Genomic DNA, 27,097 nt, shown 5'->3' with positions numbered 1-27,097 from the left:
GATCATACAAACTTACTTTATTTAAAAGACTAATACCAACAATATAGAGTTGATTTATTGATATGATGCTTGTCCCTCAATCAAAAAGATTTTGTACTGTTTTCTTTTTAGGAAAGAGGCACAGCTGGATGAAGAAGGACAGTTTCTTGTCAGAATAATTTACGATGATTCCAAAACCTATGATCTGGTTGCAGCTGCAAGCAAGGTCCTTAGTAAGTAATATGGATATTCATCACATAAAAGATACCCCCCACCCCCAAAAATCCATGTAGCAGAGAGAAATAAGATTTAGCAGAGGAACTGAAAACAGAGTATTGCTCAAAGAGAGAATTTTTTAAAAATCTCATTAGAAAGGATTTTATTTTTTTATTTATCTAAGATATTTTTAGACTAGATATAAGGAAGAAATTCTTTACAATGAGGGCGGTGAAACACTGGAACAGGTTGCCCAGAGAGGTAGTGGAGGCCCCATCCCTGGAAGCATTCAAGGCCAGGTTGGACGGGGCTCTGAGCAACCTGATCTAGTTAGTGGTGTCCCTGCTCACTGCAGGGGGTTGGACTAGATGACCTCTAGGGGTCCCTTCCAACCCAAAACGTTCTATGATTCTATGATTCTATGATTTTTATTACTTCCAAAGCACTCCAAGTCTTAGGTACACCTTAAACTGCAGTAATCAGCTCATCCACAGAGCACGGTCAGTATTACAGGCAGTCATGAAGTAACAAAATACCGCTGTAACTACCTCGCCAGTACACCCAGGTTTTAACCACTGCTGCAAGAGCAACTCATGAATGGTTGGAACCCGAGAGCAGTCCTCTCTGCTGAACAAGCATGCTAAGTTACAGAAATGTTTGTGGCATGCACACATCCCATTTCATGTTTGTCATTGATTTGGGTCACATTCAGTTTCAATCATTGCAGCTCTGGTCTGGAATTTAAAAGGTAGAATTATGCCCATCAGCATTATTTTATCTGCAGACCCAAGTGTGGTGTGATTTTGTTTTGAATCAGCAATTAGCCAGGAACCCTTATGACTACCATGACCGTAGTAGTTATGTTGAATTGGAGCAGCTGATGTAGTTTCATGCTATTGTAAATCAGAAGTAACTCCCCTGAGGCGAGCACTAGTAACAAATGAGTTCCTTTATTTTGAAGCAGTGGTTTCTTATCTGTATAAAAATCTAAAAGGTTATACATGCATGAAATGCACACTGTGGCAAAGTCGTAACAGTAATTGGTAAATCCCAATGAAATTCCTGTATTGAATACTCATTTGCCATGTGGACCCTCAATCTTGTTTTTCTCATATTCTTGACCTACTGGATCCGGGTAGGGTTTAGGTACTGTCTTTCTTATTTATGAATACAAGACTAAAGTAATAAGCAAAGTGTGTGAAATGCAGTGTTTGGACTGAATCATATTTTCCTGTTTTAACTAGATCTAAATGCTGGGGAAATTCTTCAAATGTTTGGGAAGATGTTTTTTGTGTTTTGTCAAGAATCTGGTTATGATACAATTCTACGTGTCTTGGGCTCAAATGTCAGAGAGTTTTTGCAGGTAAGAATTTTGTGCCAAATTATTTCAGATACCAGACAGAAGTATGGTCTAGTCAACAGATTAGACTGAGATTTGGAGATACAAGTTGTACTGTGTAATCTTCCAGTTATTTGTGGAGAGAGGTGTCTGAAAACTTTCTTCCTTGGTGGTTTGTATTCTGTAGAGCTTTCCACTGCTCAGCAGTTTTGGCATTGTTAATACATTATTCAGTTGCCTGGTAGAGTAATAATTTTCCCATAGCATATTTGACTGTTCAGTTTCATAAAAAAGGAGTGAGAAGGCAGGTAAGCTGGGGTTGCAGAGAGGCATTCATAAATCTGAAATTTCATTTGAAATTCCAAGGAAAAGATTTTAACAGGAGTTTTCATATGTAACAAAAGTATGGAGTACAAGAGACATGAAAAAACCCACCACTTCAAATTGTCTATATGTGTTAAGTAAAAAGACTTACCTTGTTTATGCTAACAGAAAATTTGTAGGTTATTTCTTCTCCAAAGTTCTCTTTGACTAATTATAGATACTGGTTATTTCTACTTGTATGTTACGTACAGAGCTAGGGCTCATACACAATTTAAGACATTATCCTTCATCCATTAACTGAGGGTGGGATAGAGCAGCAGTGTTTAGGTCAATTTTTGTGCTTTCCTAACTGCAGAACAGCATGATACTGCACTGTAAAACAAAATTAAAATAATTTTTCAATAACATGGAAGAAAAGTAGTGCCTTCTCTGAACTGTGATTTCTAGAAAAACTGGGCTTTCCTTTTTTGTCACCTGAAAATTGTTCACTTCAAAAAAACACTTTGGATTTAAGATTTGTGATATATATCACTCTTGGAGAGAACTGTGTGCTGTAATGAGTTTAAAAACACTGACCCACTTAAGATTTCACAGGAGTTTGCCCAAAAGCTGAGTGTCAAATCTCTGTTGATTTTCACTGGAAATTTAGCAGCCTCTTGTCATCTGTTGCCTTAAAGTCTCTCCAGCAATAATAAGTGAAAAGAGCAGAGTGCATGGTTTGCTGGATTATTAGAATATTTACTTCTGTATCTCACTACCTGGCCCAAAACCTGGATTATTCCAGAGCACCCTAGATGTCATCATCCCAGATTTTTTGTACAAATCCTATGGGCCATAATTGCTGGGCAGACAGACAGGGTATGCTCCAACATACTACCATATGTGATCTGTATACTGTTGTCTGTCTGTGAGATGTGACATCATTTATATTTTATAGCTTCACTCACAGGCTGCCCTCAAAGCAAGCCTTCAGGTAAATGTAACTTTTAAAGATGACTCATGTACTGAAGCTGAGATTAAGGGTTGAGCAAGAATAGCGGAGGAGGAAAAAAAAGTGTAGCTGGCCTGTTGCTTCATCACTTTGGGTACACATGGATGGGCCAGTCCTTCCCTATTCCTCTCCCTCATCCTGTTTTCCATATAGTATACTTCTCTTTCTGTTCCTTACCATGTGTGATGTTGAAAAGACTGGACACGTTTGTAGTGCACACCAAACCTCTATAAAAGCGTGAACAGCTTTGTTGCAAATCCTGATTTAGGATCCTGCCAACTACACCAATTTGTTGCGGATGAAGTGAGAGAGAAGCAAAAATATGCTTTATTGATATAAACCAGTGAGTTAACAAGGTTCAGTGATAAATGCAACAGTGGTTTAACAAGACTTGTGCACACCAAACCTCTATAAAAGTGTGAACAGCTTACATTTATATTCTTCTAATGACAATATTTTAAGCTGCTTTGTTTGAATTTCAGTGTTAGCAGATGACATTGGCTATTGTGTACTTCTGTAAATTTTAACAGGACTAATGTATTAGTAGCTGTGCCAGAAGTGTACTTTTTAGCTTTTTATTATGATGGAAAATCAACGTTATCCATGTTTTATTATTTTTGCATCTTCCAGCAGTTGGATTCGGTCAGGAAATGAATTTATATACCTATTACAAAAATAGGTGCAGATGGGTTTTAAAGTGCTTAACTTTTGTCAAATTCTTAAAATACATAATAGAGTTCCAAAAGGTGCTTTTTGAAATCTGTACTGAGTCCAGGATATATGAAATAATTGAGGGCTGCAGCTTTTTAAAGCATGTGAAAATAAACCTCATATTTATGTTCTGTTTCCCTTGACATCTCAGAGAAAATTTGGTTTATTCGTAGATACAACCCAGGTACTTCAAGCTTCATGAAAGAGGAAAAAGCATGACTAAATCTAATATTTATACTTTCTATGAAAAACACAGACCTGGGGAAATGCAAATCGTATTGAAAGACACTGTGCCAAAGAGAAGCAGTGTGAAAAGAGGTACCTCCTAAGAAACCCGAAGTGTGCTTTTATGTTATGTTCAGTAGAAAGCTACTGAATGAAAATCAAAATTGGAGTAGTGGTTAGTTCTCTCATTTATGGAATCATTTACCTGGCTATTTAGTTGTTCATAATTGCAGTGCAATAAATCTCAGGGGACTAATTCCTCTTTTAGAAAAGTTGCCAGATGCTCTGTACCACACAGAGCTGAACAGCGTATCTTTGTATTTCAGGTGCCAATCACAACTCTTTTTCTTTCAGACAGGCAAGGTTGTGTCTGATTTAGTATCACTTCTTGTTGTTGCTTGGAGATCCCTTTGTGTTTCACCATGGAGCTGATCACTGCTCTACAAAGCTCTAGGATTCATGTCTCTGGTCCCAGCACAAGCTCTGGCATACATCTGAGCAGTCTAGGAGCCAACAATTCAGGGAGTGAGCTTAACCTATTGTAATCTGTACCTGACTGCACCTCTGCCCCACAGCAGGTGAACAAACTAGAAAAAAAGACAAATATTTTTCTTTCAGAAGCTGCAGTATCACTTTAGAATGGATCAAACACAACAAAATACAGGAGTGGGAGTGACAATGACAGTGTCCAAATTACAAGATCTGGGAGTGATTTCAGATCCCGTGGTCTGGAAGCATGTATCTGCTGCTTCTTGACTATGTGTTGTAGCAAGGTTCTGAATGCAGTAAGCTCTTTGCTCACGCCATAATCTGTATGCATGGGGAGAAAAGACACATTGGGGACTGGAAAGCATCCTGGGGCAAGTCCTCCCACTCTGGATGATTAGAGAGTCAAAACTGAGTGGTGTATCACATGGGCTCGCCTGTGACGCTGCTTGGACAAAGTCAGTAATGGGGTTACTGGGTGGCAAAGTGGTCTTGTAAAATGGGGCTGCTGCCGTTTGTTAGTAATGTTAATAATTAGACAACCATTGTATAAAAATTCTGTCCTTGACATTGGCCATTTCCCGTAACAAACTCCTTTTGAAATTCTTCAGGTGTTGTTGACTGTGTAACTGGAAGATTATCATCTTTTCCCATGTATCTCCTTAAGAGTTTTTTTTTCCAAAAGGTCAATACAGCCCAGCTGTTTCTGAGGCGTGTGTACTGGAAGAGCAGTTCTGGACCCGATTAAGGAGATTGTGGGACACTCCCTCAGAGCCAGTCAGCTCTCGCTCTTTTCTCATCCACAGTCTTTTGAAACAGTCTCTTCCAGTTTCATTGTCCTGAACCCTGCAAAGTTCTTACAGAATTTGCCTTCAAGCATTATACTTTTGCAATTGAATGCCCACTAACAGCTGGAATGAATGGGCTCTCAGATTGTTGCCTCTTCGAGTTTTAATTTGGAGGTGTTGATATAGTAACAAAAACATGAATTTGAAACAAACTAAAAAATTGAAGGAGGAAGTTCCAGGCTGAGTGCATCCTACGGAATTCATTTCTAAGAGTCTCATTTCCTCTGGAGGCCTCCCAGGAGAAGAGGCAGCTGTTCAAGCACTTCACCACTCACATGAAATCTAGTTCAGTATGCTTCCACAAATTCAATGATCGACAGATGCTCTTGAAAGGTGGAGAATGGCCCAGACATTGAAAATATTTTCACCTCACTTCTTGTGGTGGCAGAAAACAATATGCAAAGCCTGGTGCTAGCAGTTACCTGGGGGTGAGTGGGAGAACAACGTTTAAAAAATGCAGTATAGTTCTGGACTTCAGGTGTAAAGGAGTTGTATGAATTTTACAACATAGGTAAATATGTGGGTTGCAACACTATCCAGCAAGGTTGCTCTAGGTTTCTCTTTCTGTGTTAAATATACAGTAAATAGCAAACTGGAGCCTTGATAATGGCTTCATAATCAAAGTCGGAGCTAGCCTTGTGTTCTAAGTGTGACTTTGATCTCATTGTTCTCTTTAATGCCCTTATTAGGTATGCCTATCAATTTATTATTTAGCTTTTCTCTCCAGATAGCAATTTGTCTAGTCAAAATTTAAAGTTAAATACATAAGAAGTCCAGGACATCAGCTGGAGAAATAGATGACCTCTTCCCTTTTTTGAATAGCCTGTTCTGAAACACTATTACAGCAGCTATGATATGTTCTATGTATTCTGTGAATTTTTTCAGTTATTCTCAAAGAAAGTATGTATTTGAGGTTGATCTTTTAATCATTGAAATCTTTACTTCAAAATTTGAGACTTTGTCAGGCCCTGAAAACTTGGGTTGACTGTTACGGTGTCAGAACTAGCCTGTTTCATTGAGATTAAAGAAAAAGATTAGTATTTATTCAGACACACGTATTTGTATCTGACACCTAAATTCACATCCAAAGAAGAGATTATGGGGACTAGAATTTGGAAGGGATGAAAGTGGATATGGTACAGGATTGAGAAACACACACAAGGTCCTTAATCATCGGAGTGTTTAAAAATACAGCGTAGTCAAGCATGAATTCTTATATCTGGAGTAATTTTTAATAGTGCTAATTTTGACACCAGTCATTATCCAATTATTGCCATAGTCCATGGAAAGAACATCGTGAGCGACCTGAAAAGCCTGTGATGACAGTTCTACAAACAATAAGGCAAATACACAGGGATTGTGAGCAGTAGGAGAAAGGAAATGTTCAGATTAGACAAAACATGTACTTACTTTCTTCGGAATTAACAAGTGTGAATGCCTTATAATCATGTTTTTAATTTTTTCTTCCAGAACCTGGATGCTTTGCATGACCACCTTGCTACTATTTACCCGGGCATGCGAGCCCCTTCCTTCAGATGCACTGATGCAGAGAAGGGGAAGGGACTCATTCTGCATTACTATTCGGAAAGAGAAGGTCTCCAGGATATTGTCATTGGAATCATTAAAACAGTAGCTCAGCAGATCCATGGTACTGAAATAGATATGAAGGTAATGTCTGAAGGGATGTACACATTGGAAGTTTATGTCAGTAGGACAAAATCGTGAAAATCAGAAGTGAAGTGATGGTAAACAATCATTTTAATTGCTGCTGTCCTCTGTGAAGCAGTGGTATCAGTATGGTCTCAGGAAGAGCCATCATAACTTGGGTTGCTTTAAGGACAGGTCAGCCATGTGCTGAGAAGCCCAGCCCTGATTTGCAAACAGACCCAGTCGGGAACAATTGAGAACAATATTCCCTTATTCAAAGAAGGAGATTACATGTACAGAAATTATGTTCTGTGTTAGTTGGTGTTCTTTTTTCCACTTTATTTGCTATTTGGCATATATTTCATACTGTCGACTGTGTTCTGTGAGAACATGGACATTTTGTCTCTGTGTCCTAGATTGTCATCTGTGTGTAAACTGAGGCAGATGTGCATTGATGAGGCCTGGCTGGTGAGCAGAGTGTTTTCCTCCCAGCCTGCATGCCAGGTCTGTCCCAGAACTAAGATGTGTTTGTGGGTCTCATACTCGCATTTTATGGGATTGTGGCTGGATATACACCTACAGCCCCAGAAGTGGAAAAACATTCCTCAGTCACAGAGTTTACGTAAGGTCTTACGTGCTAAGTCTCTTGTGAATTGGGAAAGAGGCTTCTGCTTTGTGTCCATACAGAGCAACAGAAAGATTTAATTGGTCAGGCCTTGCATATGTAATGGTTTAAAATCAGAGCTTGATTCAAGGCACAGATATAACTGGGGGAAAACAGTGAATAAAAGCTTTTTGGTTTTAGAAATATTGCAACTGATGTAAAGTACTTTTCATCAAGTAGAAAAAAATCTAAGCGGGTACAGCAAGCATTCTTTTTTTCTTTTTAACTATTCCATAGTCCTATTATGTTTCTAGCACAGTTTCATTGTATACCTGCTCAGAAAATCTGTTCCAGTTTCATGAGTGTATCACAAAAACATGATCTTGCTCAGATAAGAGATTTGCAAGGAACCCAATGACAAAGGTATTTGTACTGCTATATCACAGTATTTGCCTTTTAGGTTTCTTGTTATAAGCTAGCTCAGGTTTATGGTGAATGGCTAGTTCTGTATAGTGATGGTGATATACTTGATGCCCTTGTTTAGATTCTACTTTGTAGAAATCCATAGTCCAAACTTTTACAGCAGGTGTTAGTAATCAGATACGAAGGATGCAACAGAATCAAAACAGTCTTCTTCTTAGGTCCCTGTTTATTCAAAGTGTTGAGACAGACAAGGAGGACCATATTGGAAAGTTGGCTGCAAGACTGCTGAAGCTGTTGCTTGACAAGCGTTTCTTTTGGTAGCACAGGCAGCTTACGCAGTCCCCCTTCTCTTATTGCTCAGGCTTGTCCTATGAGAGCTTCTTCAGCTGTGTCTCTCCAGCTGTTGTGAAGCTATAAAATAAACTAGACTGAGGAAATGAACTGGGGTTCAAAATCACAGGGTTTTTTTCTGGGTTATTTTTACCCACATGTGTTCCTTTATGTGGTTTGGTGTTCTATCAGAGAGAGTTCTGCCAGCATAGTTGAGGGGTCATGCAGAGAACAAAGTGGTCAGTGGGGCAGAGTAGAAATCTGGGTTGTGCAAACCAGCCACCAGAACAACCTTTTGACAAACTGTCCTCAATCTGAATGTTATTTTCTTGAGAAGGTTGTACTGGACAGTACTGATATCCATATAGAACTCCTCACAAACAAAATATGTTCCGAAGAGTTTTAAATATTGATTCTAAATTTACTTCTCATTTTCATTTGATTTTGTTAGGCTTTTCTGGAAATTTTGTTGTTGTACTGTAATTAAGTAGAAATTTGATAGTATTGGCCAAGCCTATTGTAAGTAAGCACAAAGTTTAATTTAAATCCAAACTGTTCCTCCAGACTGTCTGAGCCAAAAGCACAAAGGTGCCTAAAAATTAATATTACCTCTAAACTGAAGAAAGTGCATACTGTCTGTATCTTATTTTGTCTGTTACTGTTTTTCCCTTGTCCCTATTAGAAAGTCATGTGCCCTCGACCCTGAACTTTTTCTTCTCTGCTGGTCAATAAAGCTTAGCTTTTGACACCTTCAGTGACGTTAAATACTGCTTTACTGTGCAGGTACTCACAAACATCAGGGGTAGATAAGCAGAGAATAGTCAGTTACTTGTTTCTGTAGGGTGAGAGTGCCAAAATTTGCAGGTTACCCACACAGACAATGAAAGTCTCCCTCCATTACTCCACAGGTCAACTATTAATCATTAATGGTACAGAGTGAAGGTTTTAAAGCAGGATAAGTCTGCCACTGTGGTACCTGGGTAGTTTTACACTGTTTAAAAAAATGAGCACAGGAGAAAAAAAATCGACTGACTTTTTTCATCTCGATCCCTTACCTCATAATTTAGTAAATTAATCCTTTCAAGTTTCAGACTTAGTAATGCATCATTTCAAATAGCACAGCACAGAAAAATAATGGAGTTGGTTTTCATCCCCTTAGATTTTGTGGACCAATCAATGCCTCTTCTGTAAAATTTTGGTTTGGACTTTAGTTAGGATTTTGCTTAAGGAAGATTTTTTTTTTGAACTGATAAGAGCCTCAGTGCCTAGCCTTGAGTTTCTGATGTTATTGTGGGAGTTGCCTTCTGAGTTGCAAGAACAGAGCTGAGATTTCTGAGTTGTCTTTCCAAATCTCTATACCCAAAGCATTTATGTAACGATCCAACACAGGATTGGTTTAATAAGTTCTGCAGTTCTCTTTATATTAGTGTAAAGTTGATACCTGTAATTTGATGTTTCATACTTTATTGTCCACTTTTCTTCTCTGGCTGTCTAGAACAAATGCTTACCTAAATCTGCTTGAGAGAATACATGCTTCTGTGTCTGTATTTTCATGAAGTTTTGCTTGAATTTGTCTTACATATTACCCGTTTCTGTGAAGGTGGTAGCAGATCTTAATTGTTTACAGTAATACTGTTTTTATTAAGTGGTTAGATTTTGTTTCATGGGTTACAGAGGATCACAGAATAGCAGAAGTTGGAAGGGACCTCAGGAGGTCATATCTCTCTTGTACTGAGGAGCCCACAACTGGACACAGCACTCCAGGTGTGGCCTCTCCTGTGCTGAGTAGAGGGGAAGGGTCACCCCCCTCAACCTGCAGAGAAAACCTAAGAAATCTCATGACCGCAAGAGGAAGAAGAAATATTGAGAAAAACGCATTGTGGTTTGTCCCAAGTTGTTTCTTTTTGTGGAGAAACAGCTAAATGAAAAAAAAAAATGTTTAATTTTATCACCTTTCTGCAGTTTCACACAGACCTATTTTATATATGCATACATATATATGTATACATTTTCATCTGAAATACAGTAGAGCTTTCTTTTTCCATGGGGAATGTGCCTTTTCTTTTAACACCTAGGGTATGTGTATGCTGAAGGTGATGAAAAAAATAAAAGGTCCCAGTTTGTCTCTGTTAAACTCTGTTAGTACTGAAAGGAAGGCTGTTTTGAACTTGGATTCAGGATTCCAGCTGGATAGTGCAGGAAAGCACAGGTTGACATTAATTGATTAATTAGTTAAAATCCAATTTGCCTTATCTTCTCTAGTATGGTAATCCATTTTTAGCTAAACAGAGCTAAGACTATATAATTTTTGCAGCAGGTAGTGTCCCAAGAATTATTGCTGACTTTGAGAACACGCTAAGAATATTTAAGTTCTGCTGGACTCAATAGAAGAACTAAAAATCTTCATGGTGCTGGTGACCAGCTTTGGCATGAGATCTCTGTTAGCAGCCTTCTGGCTATGCCTTCTCTTGCTTCACTTGTCAGAGGTTGTTTGTGTATAAATGAGGGTGACCTGTGAAGGTGAAGTCAGGACAGAGATTCCCTCAAGGCTGCAAATGGTGCGGGTCAACAAAGAATGTTGTACAATCCTACAAAGCCTAAAAATCTGTTGTGAAAACAGACTTCTGCAGGTCTGTTATTATCTGAGAGCAGACTGTCAAAATCTTTCTTTTAGATGGTTTGCAATATCAAATGAGAAAAGGCCAGGGGAAATCCATGTCAAGACGGTAATTTCTGACTGTCTCATTACTAATAGCAATATAGAAAAACAAAGCCAGAATGTGACCAGCTGGAGAGCTGACCTAAAAACTACTTACGTAGTTGTCATGGAGGACAAGCAGTACTGATCCATACATTAAAATGCTAGCTGTGTATGAAGGTAAGTCAATTGTGGAACATAATCAGCCTCTAATTCTGACACAAGGACAGCAGGAAACTTCATTAGCTCCAGGCTCAGAGGTTCAGTTCAGTGAGACTCTGCCTTGAAACCAGCTGCCAGGTGGAGATAGCCCCACAGTTTTAACTTTGGTTCAGTTCAGTGAGACTCTGCCTTGAAACCAGATAGCCCCACAGTTTTAACTTCGGGTTTGCAAAGCTAGAGGTGGTACCGTTTCCACAGTGAACTGCTTTGCCTCAGGATCACCCTGAAAAAGCTGCAGTGAAATCTGTCAAGTAGCATCGCACCGTTGGTTTTGATCAGAAGACATCAAGAATTTCACCCTGTATTGACCTTTAAATGGCAAAAACGTGCCTTTGTATTAATCTTCACAATCTGATGGAAAAAGATCCCTGTCCAAGGGCATTCTGTCCCTCCCCCATGCTGAGATACGAATGTATCTCAGGGTCATGCTCGTATCTATAGAATTGAGTCTTGTCTTGTAGATAAATCAGTGAAAGTTTAACAGCATGTGTTCGTTACACATGATGTATCACAGTGATACTGCTTGATTTAGTATCTTGTGTGAAGCTCACCAAATATATTAAACCACAAAGTCATTTTAAAATAACTGTTCTTTGAATTGTGATTCCCTGAAATATTCATGTGACTTTTCACTTGGCTAAGCAAGGACAAACTCTGAAGATGCATCTTCTGGAGAGCACAGGCAGGTTACCCGTTAGATGTTACATATTCTCTTTGAAACCAGGAGAGTGATTTTTCCCTTCAGTTTTTGACTGCAGTTACTATGGTGATTGAGCTCTTAGATGTGGTGAAGTGATGTCACTTCACCAGCTAAGACTGCAGGGGAGGGAAGAATTAGACTTGATTCCTGGCTTTGTTGCTTCTGTCACTGAACTTCTATTTGTCAAGCATTTAACAGAGGCTTCTTCAACAATATTTAAATGATACTGAAATTCTGTGGGTTGCAAACTTTGCTTGCAGAATGAAACAATGCATAAGTTCTATTCTAGTTAAGCTTCCTGCAGAGTATCTAGGGCAGGTGTTTATGCCAGAGAAGCGTCTGGCCAATTAGGTTGGATCTGAAGGTACAAGGATGAAGGGACAAAATTTAACGTTATGTTAGTGGCCAGAGTGCTCATTTTAAATTTGCTGACAAGGTGGATGAAATCATGAGATAGGAAGATTAGATAGTGTATAAATGATGGGAGCAGAAAAGACATCATGAAATTACATATCCAATGGGAAGTTATTTAAGGATGAATCAGTAGCTTGCTTAGCCTGGAGAGGGGTATGATTGTAGCTTCTGTTAATGTGTGTGCTTCATGTCTGTGCATGGATGGCCAGAATCAAATTCAGTAAACCAGCCACGTCCACAGCATATCAGGTTTACCAGGAGTGTGCAGCTGGTGCTGTGGCTATCTTGTAGATCTGACACATTTCAATGTGTTTGGCCTGTAGTTCATTTGCTGCACTACTGTAATGCACTAGTACAGCAAGCATTTCTGGGTGCGCTGAAGTCTGGTCAAAAATAGTGTTGCAAATAAACCTGAAGATGCTTGGGAAATTTGCAGTTTTGCAGTGTTGCTGACACCGTTCTAATCTATAAAGGTTAGGAAAATAGCACATCGTGGGTGATGACTGACTTCATCACTGTGTAAGCTTGTAGGATCTGTGGAGGGTTGTGTCTCAAACTTAGCTAGATGTCTTGAAGCATGTAGCAGTTCTAGTTTTATAGGTGAAATTTTTAACCAACACTTGTGTTTTGTTTATTGATGCATAATTCATTTCTAATAAATGGAAAAAAAAGGAAAGTTACGAAAAATCTGTTAGGTGCTGCTCAGTAGCAGGAAAAACCCTTTAAGTACAGGTGCAGGTTGGTAACAGAATACTAGTATGCAGTGTCTAAGGTGGTCATTGGGTGTTAATATCTCTGGAAGGTGATGTGGTGTTAATATGAACATTTCCTTAAAAATTATTAGATCTTTAAAAATTAATTTTAGGACTGCTTTGCTGAATGAAGAAGCTTTTCATCCCAGGTATCCATTTTTTTTCCAGTCGTGGCAAGAGCAACTCATTTAAGTAAAATACAAGACTGGGAATGATCTGGAAGCATAGATCAATTCTAGTGATATTTTGAAAAATGTTAGTGTGTATAATCTCAGCTATCCCTGCCCACAATAATAGTAATAATAAAAAAAAACACCTGTGGGAGTGTGTATGAGTGATAGAAAGTAAGAACTAAGACTGTAACTGCATTCTGACAGTCCTCAGTATGGCCACAGTCTCTCACAATTTCAGGGGTAATAATTTAAAAGAAGAGGAAGAGAACAGAAAGCCTTTAACCCCTGAACTCAGAGAACTAGGTCTCCATCTACTGTGTTCCATTTTCCTAGACAAACCCACATAACATATTTCCTCAAATGACCACCAGATATTCTTTCTGAGGTTTACCTCTTACTAACTCATAAATTACCAGTTCTCTTTGCCACACATTGCCATGTAGATTAGCAGTACAGTTTCTTGAGGAAATAAGGTTTCATCATCGTTAACATTTGAACTTGTTCATACATCCAGCTTTAGGTACCTACATTAGCTGGTAAATTTAATAGACTGATCTTTGTCTAAGTTACTTACATATGCAATAGAAAGAGAAGACTAATGCAGCACATGGTATAGAGCACCTAAATCGGGCTCCTGCTCTGAACTGTCCTCCAGAAAAGCCTCTTTCCTTTAAATCAAAAGTCAAACAGGAGATCAAGGAACACTCCCTTCTTAAATGAAGCATCATTTAGCAATAAAATATTGTTCTCTTGTTTGACACTTGTTCACTTGTATAGGAACAAATAAAGGAATCAGTGCTCCCCAACCAATCAGCTAGCATGGCTGACAGTTGTGGAGGAGAAGTATTTAATAAACTAAACATCTTGGGGATCAAGTACAGTGTTTGTGCATATCTGTTCTATTTTCATACTGTAACTATTAATCTCTGTGGTTAGACTATGTGTAAAGGGCAGAATCAGGATGCATTACAGATTTTAAGAAGTCTTTTTTTGCTTCAGTGGCTTTAGGATCAGACTCTACATGAGAGTAGGATCAGGTGCAACATGTTCCAGAAAGTTGCTGCTAAACAATACTATTTAAATAGCATTGTTCTGTTCCAGTCATTAAATCCAATTAGGCTTGAGAAGAAGTGAATTTGGCCTCTCAATGTAAATGATGTTATTCTATTAGTTCTATTAGCTTTAATTATGCTGCAATACATGACTCTCACCACAAACAAAATAATCCCTATTAATTTCATATTTTTTACTAACTTTGAGTAAAATTACTAAAGTGTGAAATGCTGTATTCAAGACACTTGAGATTCAGCTGGTGTAGATGACTGGTTTTGCTGTGATTTCATTTAATATGGAATGCAGCTTGGAGAAGATTGTCATTGCTTTTTGTTTGTTGGTCTTGATTTTGCAGTCATCAGTGCTTGAATGTGTAAGGACTATATATTCAAACATCTGCTTCATCCTCCTTTCTTCTGGCTGACTGTGACGTGCCCATCATCTGGTCAGCGCTATTTGCTGTTGTGTTATAGACCTTGCAAAATAAAGATTCAAGATATCTGTATAATTCAAGGGGAGGGGAGAGTCCTGTTTTCTGGCACATACTGTTAAAAGCAAGCATAACCTCAGCCTTGACCCCTGATTTCAGGATGTGCATTTCACTCGGGTTTATAAATTGTATTTGAGTAATCTTTAGTATGTTGTTCATGCAAAGAGCAACTGTGGCTAAGCAAAGGTGTAATTAGTCACCTGGAATTATAAAGACTCTCTAAAATCAGAAATACTTCTTAGAATATTTTAAGATGCAAATATCATTCTTGAATTAATCTTTCTGCTCTGTCTTCATAGTAGCATTCCAGTTATTAATGAGTAGCAGAGTTCTCAGGTTTTCATTTTTTCCTTCATTTTTCTAGGTTATTCAACAGAGAAACGAGGAATGTGACCACATTCAGTTTTTAATTGAAGAGAAAGAGTCCAAAGAAGAGGACTACTATGAAGACCTTGACAGATTTGAAGAAAATGGTACCCAAGAGTCTCGCATCAGTCCTTATACCTTCTGCAAGGCCTTTCCTTTCCACATAATATTTGACAGAGATCTGGTGGTTACGCAGTGTGGCAATGCTATATACAGAGTCCTTCCACAGGTTAGATGATTCTCATGCACGAAAAATCATAGAGATGCCTAATGCTAGATGCTTCACAGGTTTATTTTAAATATTAATAAAATAGATTTAGGATTCTCTTTCTAAACAGCATTCTTGTGTAACTGTATAACATTTATTATATTGTGCTCCTCTTGTTTGAAAAAGGACTGTGAAAATAGCCCTAATTCTAGAACAGCTGTTTCCTTATGATCATGTCCATGTGCAATAATAGAGTAAGCTTGAGCAGAGAAAACCTGATCAGCCCCACAATTCAGGTGTTAGCTTGATACCCAATTCTTTCTTATAGCTCACTCCCAAGATACATTTGCTATGAAAGTGGCAGATAACTCTTTAAAGTGGGTGTGAGACAGTCAGTGAAGCTTGGCCCGGGGTTCAGAAAATGGTCTTGCCCATACTACTTTATAGTCTAGCAGCAGGTACAGATGGTAATGCCTTCAAATACTTAAGCTGTCAGATGTACAATAACTGAAGAGCAGAATAACAGAAATTGTGGTATACTTTCTTGGCTTGTGCATCAACAGCATCAGTATTAACTAAGATGAGCCAAACTATGCTTGTGATACATATATATGCGTGTTCTGAACTGAATGCAGCTGCTGCAATTTCCTCTGGTTATTTACAGTAAAAGAGTACTCAGAGGTCCATTTAATGTTATGTATTCTGTATATGAATAGGATATCTCAGTTCTTGCCTGAAAGAACTGACAGTGTTACTAAAAATAAGCAACAGGTAAAAGCAGTAATATGAGAGAAGCAAAAGGTAAGACGATGAAAACATCAAATGATCTTTACAATTATGTAGGCTAATGTTTCTGAATCATTGACATGTTTTTTAAATGCAATTTTATGTTATTTGCTTTTTCCTGCAATTTGGTTTTGGTGATTTCTCTCTGAATTTTTGCAGAAAGATTTGAAAGAAGAGCTTTGTAAGTAGCTCTGCCAGGTTTTTCCCAAGGGTGTTCACTGAACAGCTATAACTAATTATTCAGCCTACTGAGGATGGCTATCAGAATCCTTATTATCAGAGCTGATGCTTTGGAGAACATAGCTTATTGAAAAGGGAGTTTGAAGGAGGTCACTTAGGAAAACACTGGAAAGCTTTTTTTACTGTAGAGCGGGAACAGTTTAACAGATAACAAATATGATAGTCTTAACACAATTTTACAAAGTCATCTTGCAGACTAAAACTGCAGTTTGAAGTCAGTATGCTTCTGATGTAAAATCCTTAATTTAAAAACCTTGTGTTTTAATGGACAAATGCATAAAGTATATATGCTCTTCCATTCAATATTGTCATGTAAGCAAATTGAATATAATTACTTCGGGTATATTTTTATTATAAAACATAACAATCCTTTTTTTTTCTTTTTTTTATTATTCTAGCTGCAGCCAGGAAATTGCAGTCTGTTGTCAGTTTTCTCCTTGGTCCGGCCTCATATTGATATTAGTTTCCATGGGATCCTCTCACATATCAATACAGTCTTTGTACTGAGGACCAAGGTAACTAGAGAATATTCACCTGGCTTTTCTTTAAGTAAGTATGCTTTGGAGAGATAAGAAGAAGTGCTGAAAGCTCAGAAGTCTTCAGAGAAAATTCTTTGCACAGTAGTACGCTCAGTCCCTTTTGAGTCTTGAGCCAAGAAAAAGTTACAGGTGTGAATTCATCTGTAGCTGTTAAGTAGAATGCTTTATAGGAGTGGTGAAGTAGTATATGTCATGTCTGATGCTTTCTTTGCAAGGGTCCAACCCATTATATGGCATTCTATCAAAGTAAATGTAGCAAGGCAATTACATTTACTTTTCCTTCATAACAATATGGGAGACAAATATGAAATGTGTTCCTCCTTGGGCCCATATATTCATACACAGTTCCATGTTCTTTTCTCTAGAGAGAGCAGGGAGAAGGTGGGCGATATGAACGAATGTAGAATATAGATTAGCACCTACTACATCAGGGAGCCTGTTTATTTATAGGAAACTGTATCCTGAGAGAAAACAAAATTTCTTAGAGATGCTCCCAGGCACAAATAGAACTTAATAGAATAGGCAATACTTTTGTCAAACTATTGTTAAGAAATGATGCAGAAGAAAGCAATAAGTTATGAACATGAACGTAAAGAAAGATACCATACTTTGTATCACAGTATTAAAATACGGGTAGTGTGTGGTGTTCAAATGATAAATTAATTGGGTTTTAATGTAGGTTGTAACTCTGTTTCTAACATTCTAAGTGCCTTCACAGTGAAGGCGCTTAGGTATGTGGCCTGGTGTGTAACACATGTATCATTGCCCTTATATAATTGTGACTTTTCATCACCAGGAGGGGCTGTTGGATGTGGAAAAGCTAGAGTGTGAAGATGAACTGACTGGCACAGAAATCAGCTGCTTACGCCTGAAAGGGCAAATGATCTACTTGCCTGAAGCAGACAGCATTCTCTTTCTGTGTTCGCCAAGGTACTTTAGACCTTAAGAGTTCTATAATACTGATTTTCCCTTTACAATTACTAATTTTAAGAATACTTATGAAAGTAGTACTACAGAGATTAATTAGTTCAAGTATTGATTTCATTGCTTTTGATATGTTTATACTAAAGAGGGAGGAGCATTTAAACATCAGAACTTGACTGATTATTAAATAATTCAATGTAAACATTGGGATGCTCTGGCTCAGTTTGTACAAACAGGAATTCCTCATGATTCCATGATTTCTGGTAAGTTCTGTCCTTTTGTTTCTTACTCCAAGAGTGCTAAGAAATAGCACAATGATTTGGTTTACTATGTGGATTCATATATTTTTGCAGTAGTTTTAATGTTACAGAGCAGTAATGATTATCAAGAAGAGGTTGGAATGGGGGATTGAATGGAGAGCTTCGCTTCTTTAGTTGAGAGCATGTTGAGCTAACACATCAGATTACACAGTTATGATATGTTAATCTCCTGTGTAAAAGGGAGAGAGTGGATGAAGGCAGAAAGGGAAGAGGCTACTGTAATCTCACTTTTATTTGTGCACTGAAGTATGTACATTTGGCAAGTTCACGGAACTCATCAGTGAGAATTCTGCATTTAAATGCAAAAATCAAGATCCATGTGTTAAGGTGAATGAACACAAATGCGGTATTTCATTGAAGGGTTATACTGTACAGCTCATCACAAGTTCAGAAGCATAATCTTTCTTCTCTAATTCAGCAGCCTCTGCTGTTCATTTGAGTTTGAAACGCTCCTTTGGCAAGTTTAATGGTACCCGTATTATTATATTTTTCATCACATTGCAGCGTTATGAACCTGGATGATTTAACCAGAAGAGGTTTGTATCTGAGTGATATTCCATTGCATGATGCTACCCGTGATCTGGTTCTTTTGGGAGAGCAGTTCCGAGAGGAATATAAACTGACTCAAGAGCTTGAGATCCTCACTGACAGACTGCAGCACACACTGCGTGCACTGGAAGATGAAAAGAAAAAGACAGACACGTAAGAACCAAGTCCTTATTTTGAGCTGAAACAGTCACAGAAATACATTATTTATAGCTACCTTCTTCAAAAAATTACAGAATCTTGGAAGGAATATAAGAGAGATTCAGGGCTGTTAATTTTGGAGTCAAGAAAAATCATTTTACTTTGACTCCTTGTAGGGTATTTCTTTATTTAGATTGTCAAATGTCATCTGCAGTCTAGGCTGTTACAGGCACAGGTGTTTTGATGGTTCTTTCCCTGATAAGGAAGGTTATGGGAAGCAAACTGACAATCCTTGTTTTGTGAATTACCTGCATCGGTAGTTTTGCAAGCTTTCTTACATGCAGTCCCTGTAGCCAAGATGAATTTGATGAATGCCCAAACGCTACTATTTGACAGAATTCTGTAAACCAGCTGTAGACCACTTTGTCTTTCTGGACTGCCATGCTCAGATGTTAATAGAACAGAAAAACCTATCTTATAAGCCTCAAAAATAGTCTATGTAAAGGTAAAGTTTTACAATAGGCTAATGCTCTGAATTTGATTTTATAGTTACTTCTAGAATTGGACTCAGGGCTATCTAGATAATACTACTATCTACATATAAGTACATAAAAATAATAAAGTATATGCATTGGGCCCCAAATCCATTTCTACAGGTAACTACAAAATCAAATTCAGAGCATTAGTCTATGGCAGCTCAGCTCAAGGACTACTGGCAGGTAAATTAAACAAAAGTTTGTGTGACAAGCAGTGTGGGGTTGATGGTTGACTGTTGTTTATAAATATTAGTTCCCATCTCTGTAATAGAAGAATTTCTTGTGGATTATACTTGTTTAGTGGTAGAATTAACATTTGTTGTGCTATGAATTCTATTGGCATATTTTTTTTTCTGTAGTAGATTAATGGAAATTATTGTAAAAAGACTTGAAAGGGATGGACGGAAGAGTTGGAAAGAAAAGAAGCCTAAAAATATTTTTCTGTTCATTCCTGTTGACTTGCTTTATAAAATCATTTTATCTTACGGAATTCTAGCCACCTTGGCAGCCCCTAGAGCAGACAATGTCAGTTAATGTATCATGTGCCAAAAGTATTCACTAATTATAACTCATGCAGTAGTGAACTTGCTAAAAATGCAACTAATGAGGGTTTGTGCGGAGGCTGTGTACAAAATGATGCTCAAGATTTGTGAAACAGTGAGAGATTTTCAGCTTGCCCACTTAGCTTGTTTAAGGAGGGAAATGCACCTTAAGTTCACAGTTAGAAAATTGAAGGAATACACATGAGAGTAGGGTCAAGCTCTCTGTGTGTGATTTGGATTTTATTTGTGTAATTTGTAATATGAACAAGTGTTAAATGTCATACAGACTATTAATTAAAAAAACACACAATAAACCCTAAAACAACAGAAGAGGAAGCATTTAGTAATGCATGAACTGATCAAAGTTGGAAAACTGTTTAACGTCTTCATGGCCGTTTTTGGAGTTTTTATGATTCTGTGAGCAGAACCAGATTATATGAGCTGAGGATATGGCAGAAATGCTTAAGAGATAAGCAAAAATTATCCAAGACAGTATTAACAGATCATGTCAGAATTATCAGTAATATATGCCTCATTTTGTTGGTAATTTAGATATATTAATGTGTGTTTGAAACGTCATGGCTTTAGGTATGCTGATGTAGATCAGTTCCTGCTTCCCAAATAACATATTCTTCCGTAAACATCTTTTATATTGCTCTTTGATGATGCAAGTATATTATAAACCCTATGGGAGGAACTAAGTTAATATTTGAAGAGTGCTGATGTAAAGACCTTTTTCCACATTCATTCTGTTTTGCTTGTGCCTTTCTTTTCTTACATGTTTAGATTACTGTACTCTGTTCTACCACCGTCAGTGGCAAATGAGCTGAGACACAAGCGTCCTGTTCCAGCCAAGCGGTATGACAATGTGACCATTCTTTTCAGTGGCATTGTGGGATTCAATGCCTTCTGTAGTAAACATGCCTCTGGAGAGGGAGCCATGAAGATTGTTAATCTCTTAAACGATCTTTACACGAGATTTGATATTCTGACTGATTCACGAAGGAATCCATTTGTTTATAAGGTAAGCAGAAGATTTTCAAAGTATTTAATCTGTGACTATTCAATAATTTACTATCATGTCACTCTTTTCCATCCTTTGGATTTTAGGCTTTTTAAAAAAAAAGTTATGTTCCCAGTCTTTGAACTGTGTTACCTAATACTACATAGCTAAAGAAGAGTATGTTGTTTATCTCTAAATGTGTGAAGGAACATAAAGGGCTTATTTCTCAGCAGGATTTCTGCACAGTCACCCATTAGGGGATGTATAAATCTACTTTCACATTCAGGAGGTATCAACACTTATGCAAGCCATTTGTGGTTCTGCTGACCCTGTGCTTTAAGCTTTTCAGTCACATATGTGGGTTTCCTGGTTGTAAATTATAACTTATTATTCAGTTATTCAGTGTGAATTTCATTCCTTCGTTAGGAATGAGGTGTAGTTGCAGATGCTGCTGGTAGCAGGTAGATAGCTTGAGAGACGTAGAGAGATATATATATATATATCATATATATATGTACATGTGTATGCTTGTGTGTTTATATGTATAAGATTAATTCTGAGCTTTTACTAGAAGTCAATTTTATGTCCTGTACCAATTGAATCACCATAGTGCTCAGTTTCTACAGAAATTCAGAAGACCCCAAAAGAGAGGCTCAAATTCACACAGTCACAGTGTCATTTTAATTTGTTACATTCTGGGCATGCAATAAATTCTCTTAAATAACAAGCAGAGATGATGGGAATTAGGGTGATTTGAATGAAAGAGAAACTATTCGAAGGGAGAAGCAGTCTTGAAGGAAGGACTATGTCCATTCTAGTACTTTAAAGCCCATGATAATAAAGTAATGGAAAAATATGTATCTTGATAGGTGGAAACAGTTGGGGACAAGTATATGACAGTGAGTGGTCTACCAGAGCCTTGCATTCATCATGCACGATCTATCTGCCACCTGGCATTGGATATGATGGAAATAGCAGGCCAAGTTCAAGTAGATGGTGAGCCTGTACAGGTTAGTAAACATGTGGGCTTGAATGAAGAGCCCATTCTTTGATATGATGATAATGCTTTGAAATATGATAATACTCAAGTCCTGGCCTATGGAAGCTTTGTTACTGTTAGATTTTGAGACTGATATCTGCAAATAATATGAAGAGTCGCCTGTAGATGTGACGTGCAGTTCCCAGACCTTAAAATCTAATTATTATGCTTAACCTTTTAAATGACTAAATTAGGTCCACATCCATTTATGGTTGTTTTCCCATCATTTCAATCTAAAATCAACAGATTCCCATTGCGCATCAAGCACAATTCATTGAGTCTTCTTCATCTCAATGAACAGAACAATAATATTCCCTCACTGATATTTTTGATCACGCTTCAGATCCTGACATCAGCATGAGAAAATATTGCATTAAAAAGTACAGTTCCATAGGCAATTATGGCAATGATTAATGGCAACAGTGTGTATTAGAGGAAGTTCACTCAGTGTGGGATTTTATGAAGATATTGGGGCATTAAAACAGAACTAGGGAGGCTGCATTGACCTGTCCTCATCAGAAGGCTGTGAGAGCAAAATAAGTAATGAGTGTGATGCATATTTCTATTTACATGATTGTTACTGGTCTAACACCTAGCTTAGATCTGTGTACTTCACTTTGTCACTGGGAAAAGATGTGAGAAGGTTTGATTTCAGGCTTTACGATAACTATAATGTGCTATAAGAATGAGCTTCTCCAAACCCCTGTCCTATCTCTTGAGCTTTAAAATGCAAAATACCATGATGTTTCTTTTTTTCTTGACCTACATCATCCATTTCTGCATCTTCTGAGTGTTCATTAAACACAGACCTGCAGAGTATGCCTCTCTTTCCACTTTTTTTAATTTCACAGTACATAATAGCAGCATGGCATTGTGAATGCTGGAAGAAATACGGAGTTTGTTCTTTCATGTGGGAGCTAGAGCCATGACACTGCACTAGGATAAAAAAAAGTGACACAAAACACAAAATGAAAGGCTTTGAAGAAGCAGGAGTAGCACACTGAAAAAATAAACTCTTAGTAGATAGAAATGGCATAATATCTGTATTTAGTCAGAAGCATCAGATTGGTTACATTGACTCTGAATATTTGAACTTTATTTTTTCTCTAAAGATAACAATAGGAATCCATACTGGTGAGGTAGTCACAGGTGTCATAGGCCAAAGGATGCCACGTTACTGTCTCTTTGGAAATACTGTCAATCTAACAAGCAGAACAGAAACTACTGGAGAAAAGGGAAGGATCAATGTCTCTGAATATACTTACAGGTAAGTGTTGCAGCATTTTTACTGGTGTTGACATCTTCAAAGAAATCACTTTGTCAACATAACATCAAAGTGTCTTTGGAGTTGAAAGTGACAGGACGCTTGCAAAACATTATTTAAGTACATGAGTTCTCATGAAACTGTATGGCAGACTGTATTTTGATATACAGTTATTGTTATGCAAATATAATAATGATTTAGAGATAGATTTGACTCTTCTGTTAATTTGCTCACATGACTGTAGCATGTTTAATATTTTATATCATGCGTGGCATGCATGCACAGTACATACATTTACATGTTTTCTCTTTCAATTTCAGGTGTCTTATGACACCAGACAATTCAGATCCTCAGTTCCACCTGGAGTACAGGGGTCCAGTTTCTATGAAGGGTAAAAAAGAACCAATGCAGGTTTGGTTTTTGTCCAGAAAGAGTACAGAGACAGAGGTATGACTAACCAGAGTGTAATTTTTTTTTTTAAACAAGATGTAAACATGACAAATTTAATCTAAACCACTGAGATCCATTTGCATTTGCAAAACTAAATATTCCCTAGAAAAAATGAAGTTTTGTACAACACTATTTCGTTAATGCATTTACTATCTTGACAGCCCATTGAAGTCCTTGATTATTTGTCTTTGCAGTTTGTGCAGTCCCTGAAAGAAATCTTTTGTATTTTAAAAAGGCCTTGAGAGAATGCCAAGTGTTTAAATATTTATATCTCCCTCTTCTTACGGATTTCTCTACTGTACTAGATTTCGCAATATAATGTCCATTTCTGTTTAGCTGACATGTCTGCTTATCAGCACTTCAAAATTCACCATTTGTTTTTTTACAATGAGTGAATAAATGTGCCTTCAAATATTTAGGCAACAGTCCAGCGACTACCTGCAGGCAGGTTCACACCTGATGTGTATGGTGGTCTGTTAACCCCAGAGGGATCTCCTTGTTCAGAGACTGTTGCATGATAAAGAGGTCTCGCTTTAGAAATATACGTGGTGGAAACTATTTTTTGTAAATGACATATCACCCTAAATCCCCTTCTCAAAATGATGTAGGGTAAAGCTCTTGAAGCACTGAGTGCTCTTTGAGTTTATGCCTCAGTTTCAGAAGTCTGGGTATGTATTAACCAAAATCTCATTAAAAGTCAATGAGATCTAGACTCATAAGTGTGCTACAAACTTAGACACTTAATCAGGTAACAGTACGCCAGCTGATTTGCCATAGCTGAGCAGGTGTGTACTTTCCACCCATTGCCAACAGGGAGAAAAAAAAAGGGTAAAAGTAATTTACATAGCTTGAATTTTGTCCTGAAGTAATACAAAGAGACAGAGATCTAAGCTAATGTATTTAATCTTAAAAATACACTTGACTAAAATAGTGAAAATCATCAGTTATCTTGGCTGAAATAATTCTTGTAAGTCACAGGAAATTAATTACACGTCTGAATGTGCTTCTGGAAGTGAAATTTAGGCTGTTAAACTGTTTGGGCTCTTTAGGAGATGTAATCTAGATTTATAAAACACTGGTACCCAAGTATATGAATACTGACTTTTTAATGATAACTCCCAGTATTAACCCCCAGTATTAAACTTCAGGGGAGAGCCTGTACTTTAACTCTGCTGAAGTCTGTATTTTAGTATATATTGCTTACAATAATACTTTGGGTGCCACTTTTGATAATACTTTTCTGGTTTTATTCTATAGCAAGATTAACTATAAGTTCATATGACTACCATTCTTTCAAATCTATAGTTGTATTTAAAATATATTTTAATTAAACAGCTTTCACTTTTTTCTGCATTATAAATTATGTCCTATCATTTGTAGCAGGGCACATTGTAATTTTAAATGTAAAATTTCAGAGGCATACTGAGTCAGGTGGGTATTTTCCTTGTTTCAGTCTCACATATGTTTACTATGAATATAGGATTCAGATAGTTTAGAATTTTAAATATTGCAATTTCCTTTTAGAGATCTTGTACAACAGGTGGTTTTGTTAATCCTCACAGCAGTCCTGAGAGGTATTTGCTGATACTATTATTTAGTAACCGAGCTTTGTAGAGAGGGACATGGGGCAAAAATAAACCTGACAGAAAAATACTGTCAGCCTGATTTTCAGGAGCGCTTAAGGCTCACAGTTTAAGCACACTCAGAAAGTCTTTCTAATTTTTGTTAGTTTTTGTTAATTCTGAAATTCAGATATACCTGTAGTTCTTACAGATAAAAGGACTTCTCCCATCACAGGTCTCTCTCCTAAATTGTAGTAAGTTTGAGAGAATAGGAGACTAGAAAGATACATTCATGTGGCAATTGGAACTGGTAATCATTTTGTCAGAGGTGATTTTGAAAAGTGAAAGACTATAATCCTCTAACCTTTCAATTCTTTTTCACTCCTTGCACTATGTCATCTGCCATACACAAAAAGATGCACTGAGCTTTACTCCGTTAAGATTTTCTGAACTGTTTGCAGTTTCTCTTTGTCTTGTGAAGGTATTCTTCACGTTATTTCTGGCACTTTATAGGCTGTACATAATAGTCGTAATCCAAAGCGGAAATCACATAACCAACTTGTTATGTTTGATTACCTTAGAGTAATAGCTTTGCTTTAGGCAAGGGTGTAGTTTTGGTTTTCTTTTCAGAATCTTTTTCTCTCTGACCTTTCAAACACGTACACACGTTAATGTATTATCACATGCAGTACCGTTCATAGCAATAAATATGGCATGTTAACGTATATTCAGAAACTGTATAGTAAACTTCCTGAAAGGTCATTCCAGAATATTGCAAGGAGTGGCTTATAGAGGTGAACATGAAAATATTTCTTAAATCATGCTGAAGATATTTCTGCTGATTATTCTTTTACTGTGAAGTTTTCTACCTCTAATATCTTTAAACCTAGGATAGATTCACATTAGTGATATATTCTCCTTTTCATTATATCCCTAGAGAGTGATTAGCTCAGAAACGCAAATCTATCAGCATAATATTTTACCCTGAAGCCCAGTAATTAATATATGGTGAGGAAAGAGGACAAAATGCTTACAGCTGGCATAGAGATGTGAAACCAAGGCTTAACATATGCTGTCTCTCTGCTAGGCCTGCAGAATATGAGATGGTTGGAGTAGCTCAGCATACCTCATACTTGGTTCCTAAGTCGGCATCTCTAATATCAGTGACCATGAGCAGTATTTACTTCTGAGAAAGACCTGATTTACAAGAATCAGTGTCGGTTTGGAGTGCCGTTCCTTTACTTTTTTCCACTTCAGATATCTCTTCCATGATACCATTACAGCAAAAATCAGAATTGCATCAGAAATATTCATGGAACAAAATCAACTGTGACCAATTACTCATTTTGCATCGGCTTGTTTGCATGTTGTAAGATTAATTATTACTATAATTATTCTTTTAACAGAGGTTCAGCTGCAGCTTCTGTCTTGAGAAACAGATTTTTTGTAAAAAATAAAGCTTGCAGAGAGCCTCCAATGTCTGGCTACAATTTCCATCATTCCCCACTTTCAAATGTCTTTCTCTTCTGCCCTGTCCCACATTACTGATGGGAACAAGTTAAAAGTATCTCAGTCAGAGCTGGTAGTTCATCATGGAATGTAGGAATCGTTACATTCCTACATACAACACCTATGAAAGAAATACATGCGTTACCTATGCTGTGTTTTATTATTTTTATTATTTACTGATATTGGCTGCAAGTTGTAAAATGTATTTTGTCACTGCATTGACCCACCATGTTGTTGCTTCAAAGAAAATCCCTTACTTCTCAAATTCTACTTGCATGCACTCAAGGAAACAAAGCAAGATGCTTTCTGAGCTGAGCGAAGAGGAAGAAGACGCTGGATAGGGTGAAATACTGTCTTCAAATAGGGTGCCAGGCAGTAAGGTTGAGTTATGGTTGTTATTTCATGTCATATCTCCCATTCCCATGCGCAGTACCATTGTCTTTTGCTCTGCTCCTGAAATCATACTCACCATTTTTCTCCAGGCTTGCTTGCTATGG

At 37.4% G+C, this 27,097-nt stretch overlaps 1 protein-coding gene across 1 annotated transcript; it reads left to right on the top strand.

Moving 5' to 3' along the window:
* Positions 1–115: 115 nt before the first annotated feature.
* On the top strand, positions 116–26,910 carry GUCY1B1 (guanylate cyclase 1 soluble subunit beta 1). Its single transcript, XM_009636477.2, has 12 exons — positions 116–212; positions 1,440–1,558; positions 6,590–6,787; positions 14,990–15,220; positions 16,624–16,740; positions 17,561–17,694; positions 18,513–18,710; positions 20,560–20,797; positions 21,646–21,786; positions 22,928–23,082; positions 23,400–23,526; positions 26,887–26,910. Exons 2-12 carry the CDS (start codon positions 1,466–1,468, stop codon positions 26,908–26,910), a joined length of 1,656 nt encoding a protein of 551 aa, XP_009634772.1. The 5' UTR covers positions 116–212; positions 1,440–1,465.
* The last annotated feature ends 187 nt before the right edge of the window (positions 26,911–27,097 follow it).

This window comes from Egretta garzetta, unplaced genomic scaffold (genome assembly GCF_000687185.1).
Source record: "Egretta garzetta isolate BGI_Z169 unplaced genomic scaffold, ASM68718v1 scaffold114, whole genome shotgun sequence".
NCBI lineage: Eukaryota > Metazoa > Chordata > Aves > Pelecaniformes > Ardeidae > Egretta > Egretta garzetta.
This window is presented reverse-complemented; position numbering and strand designations above follow the sequence as displayed.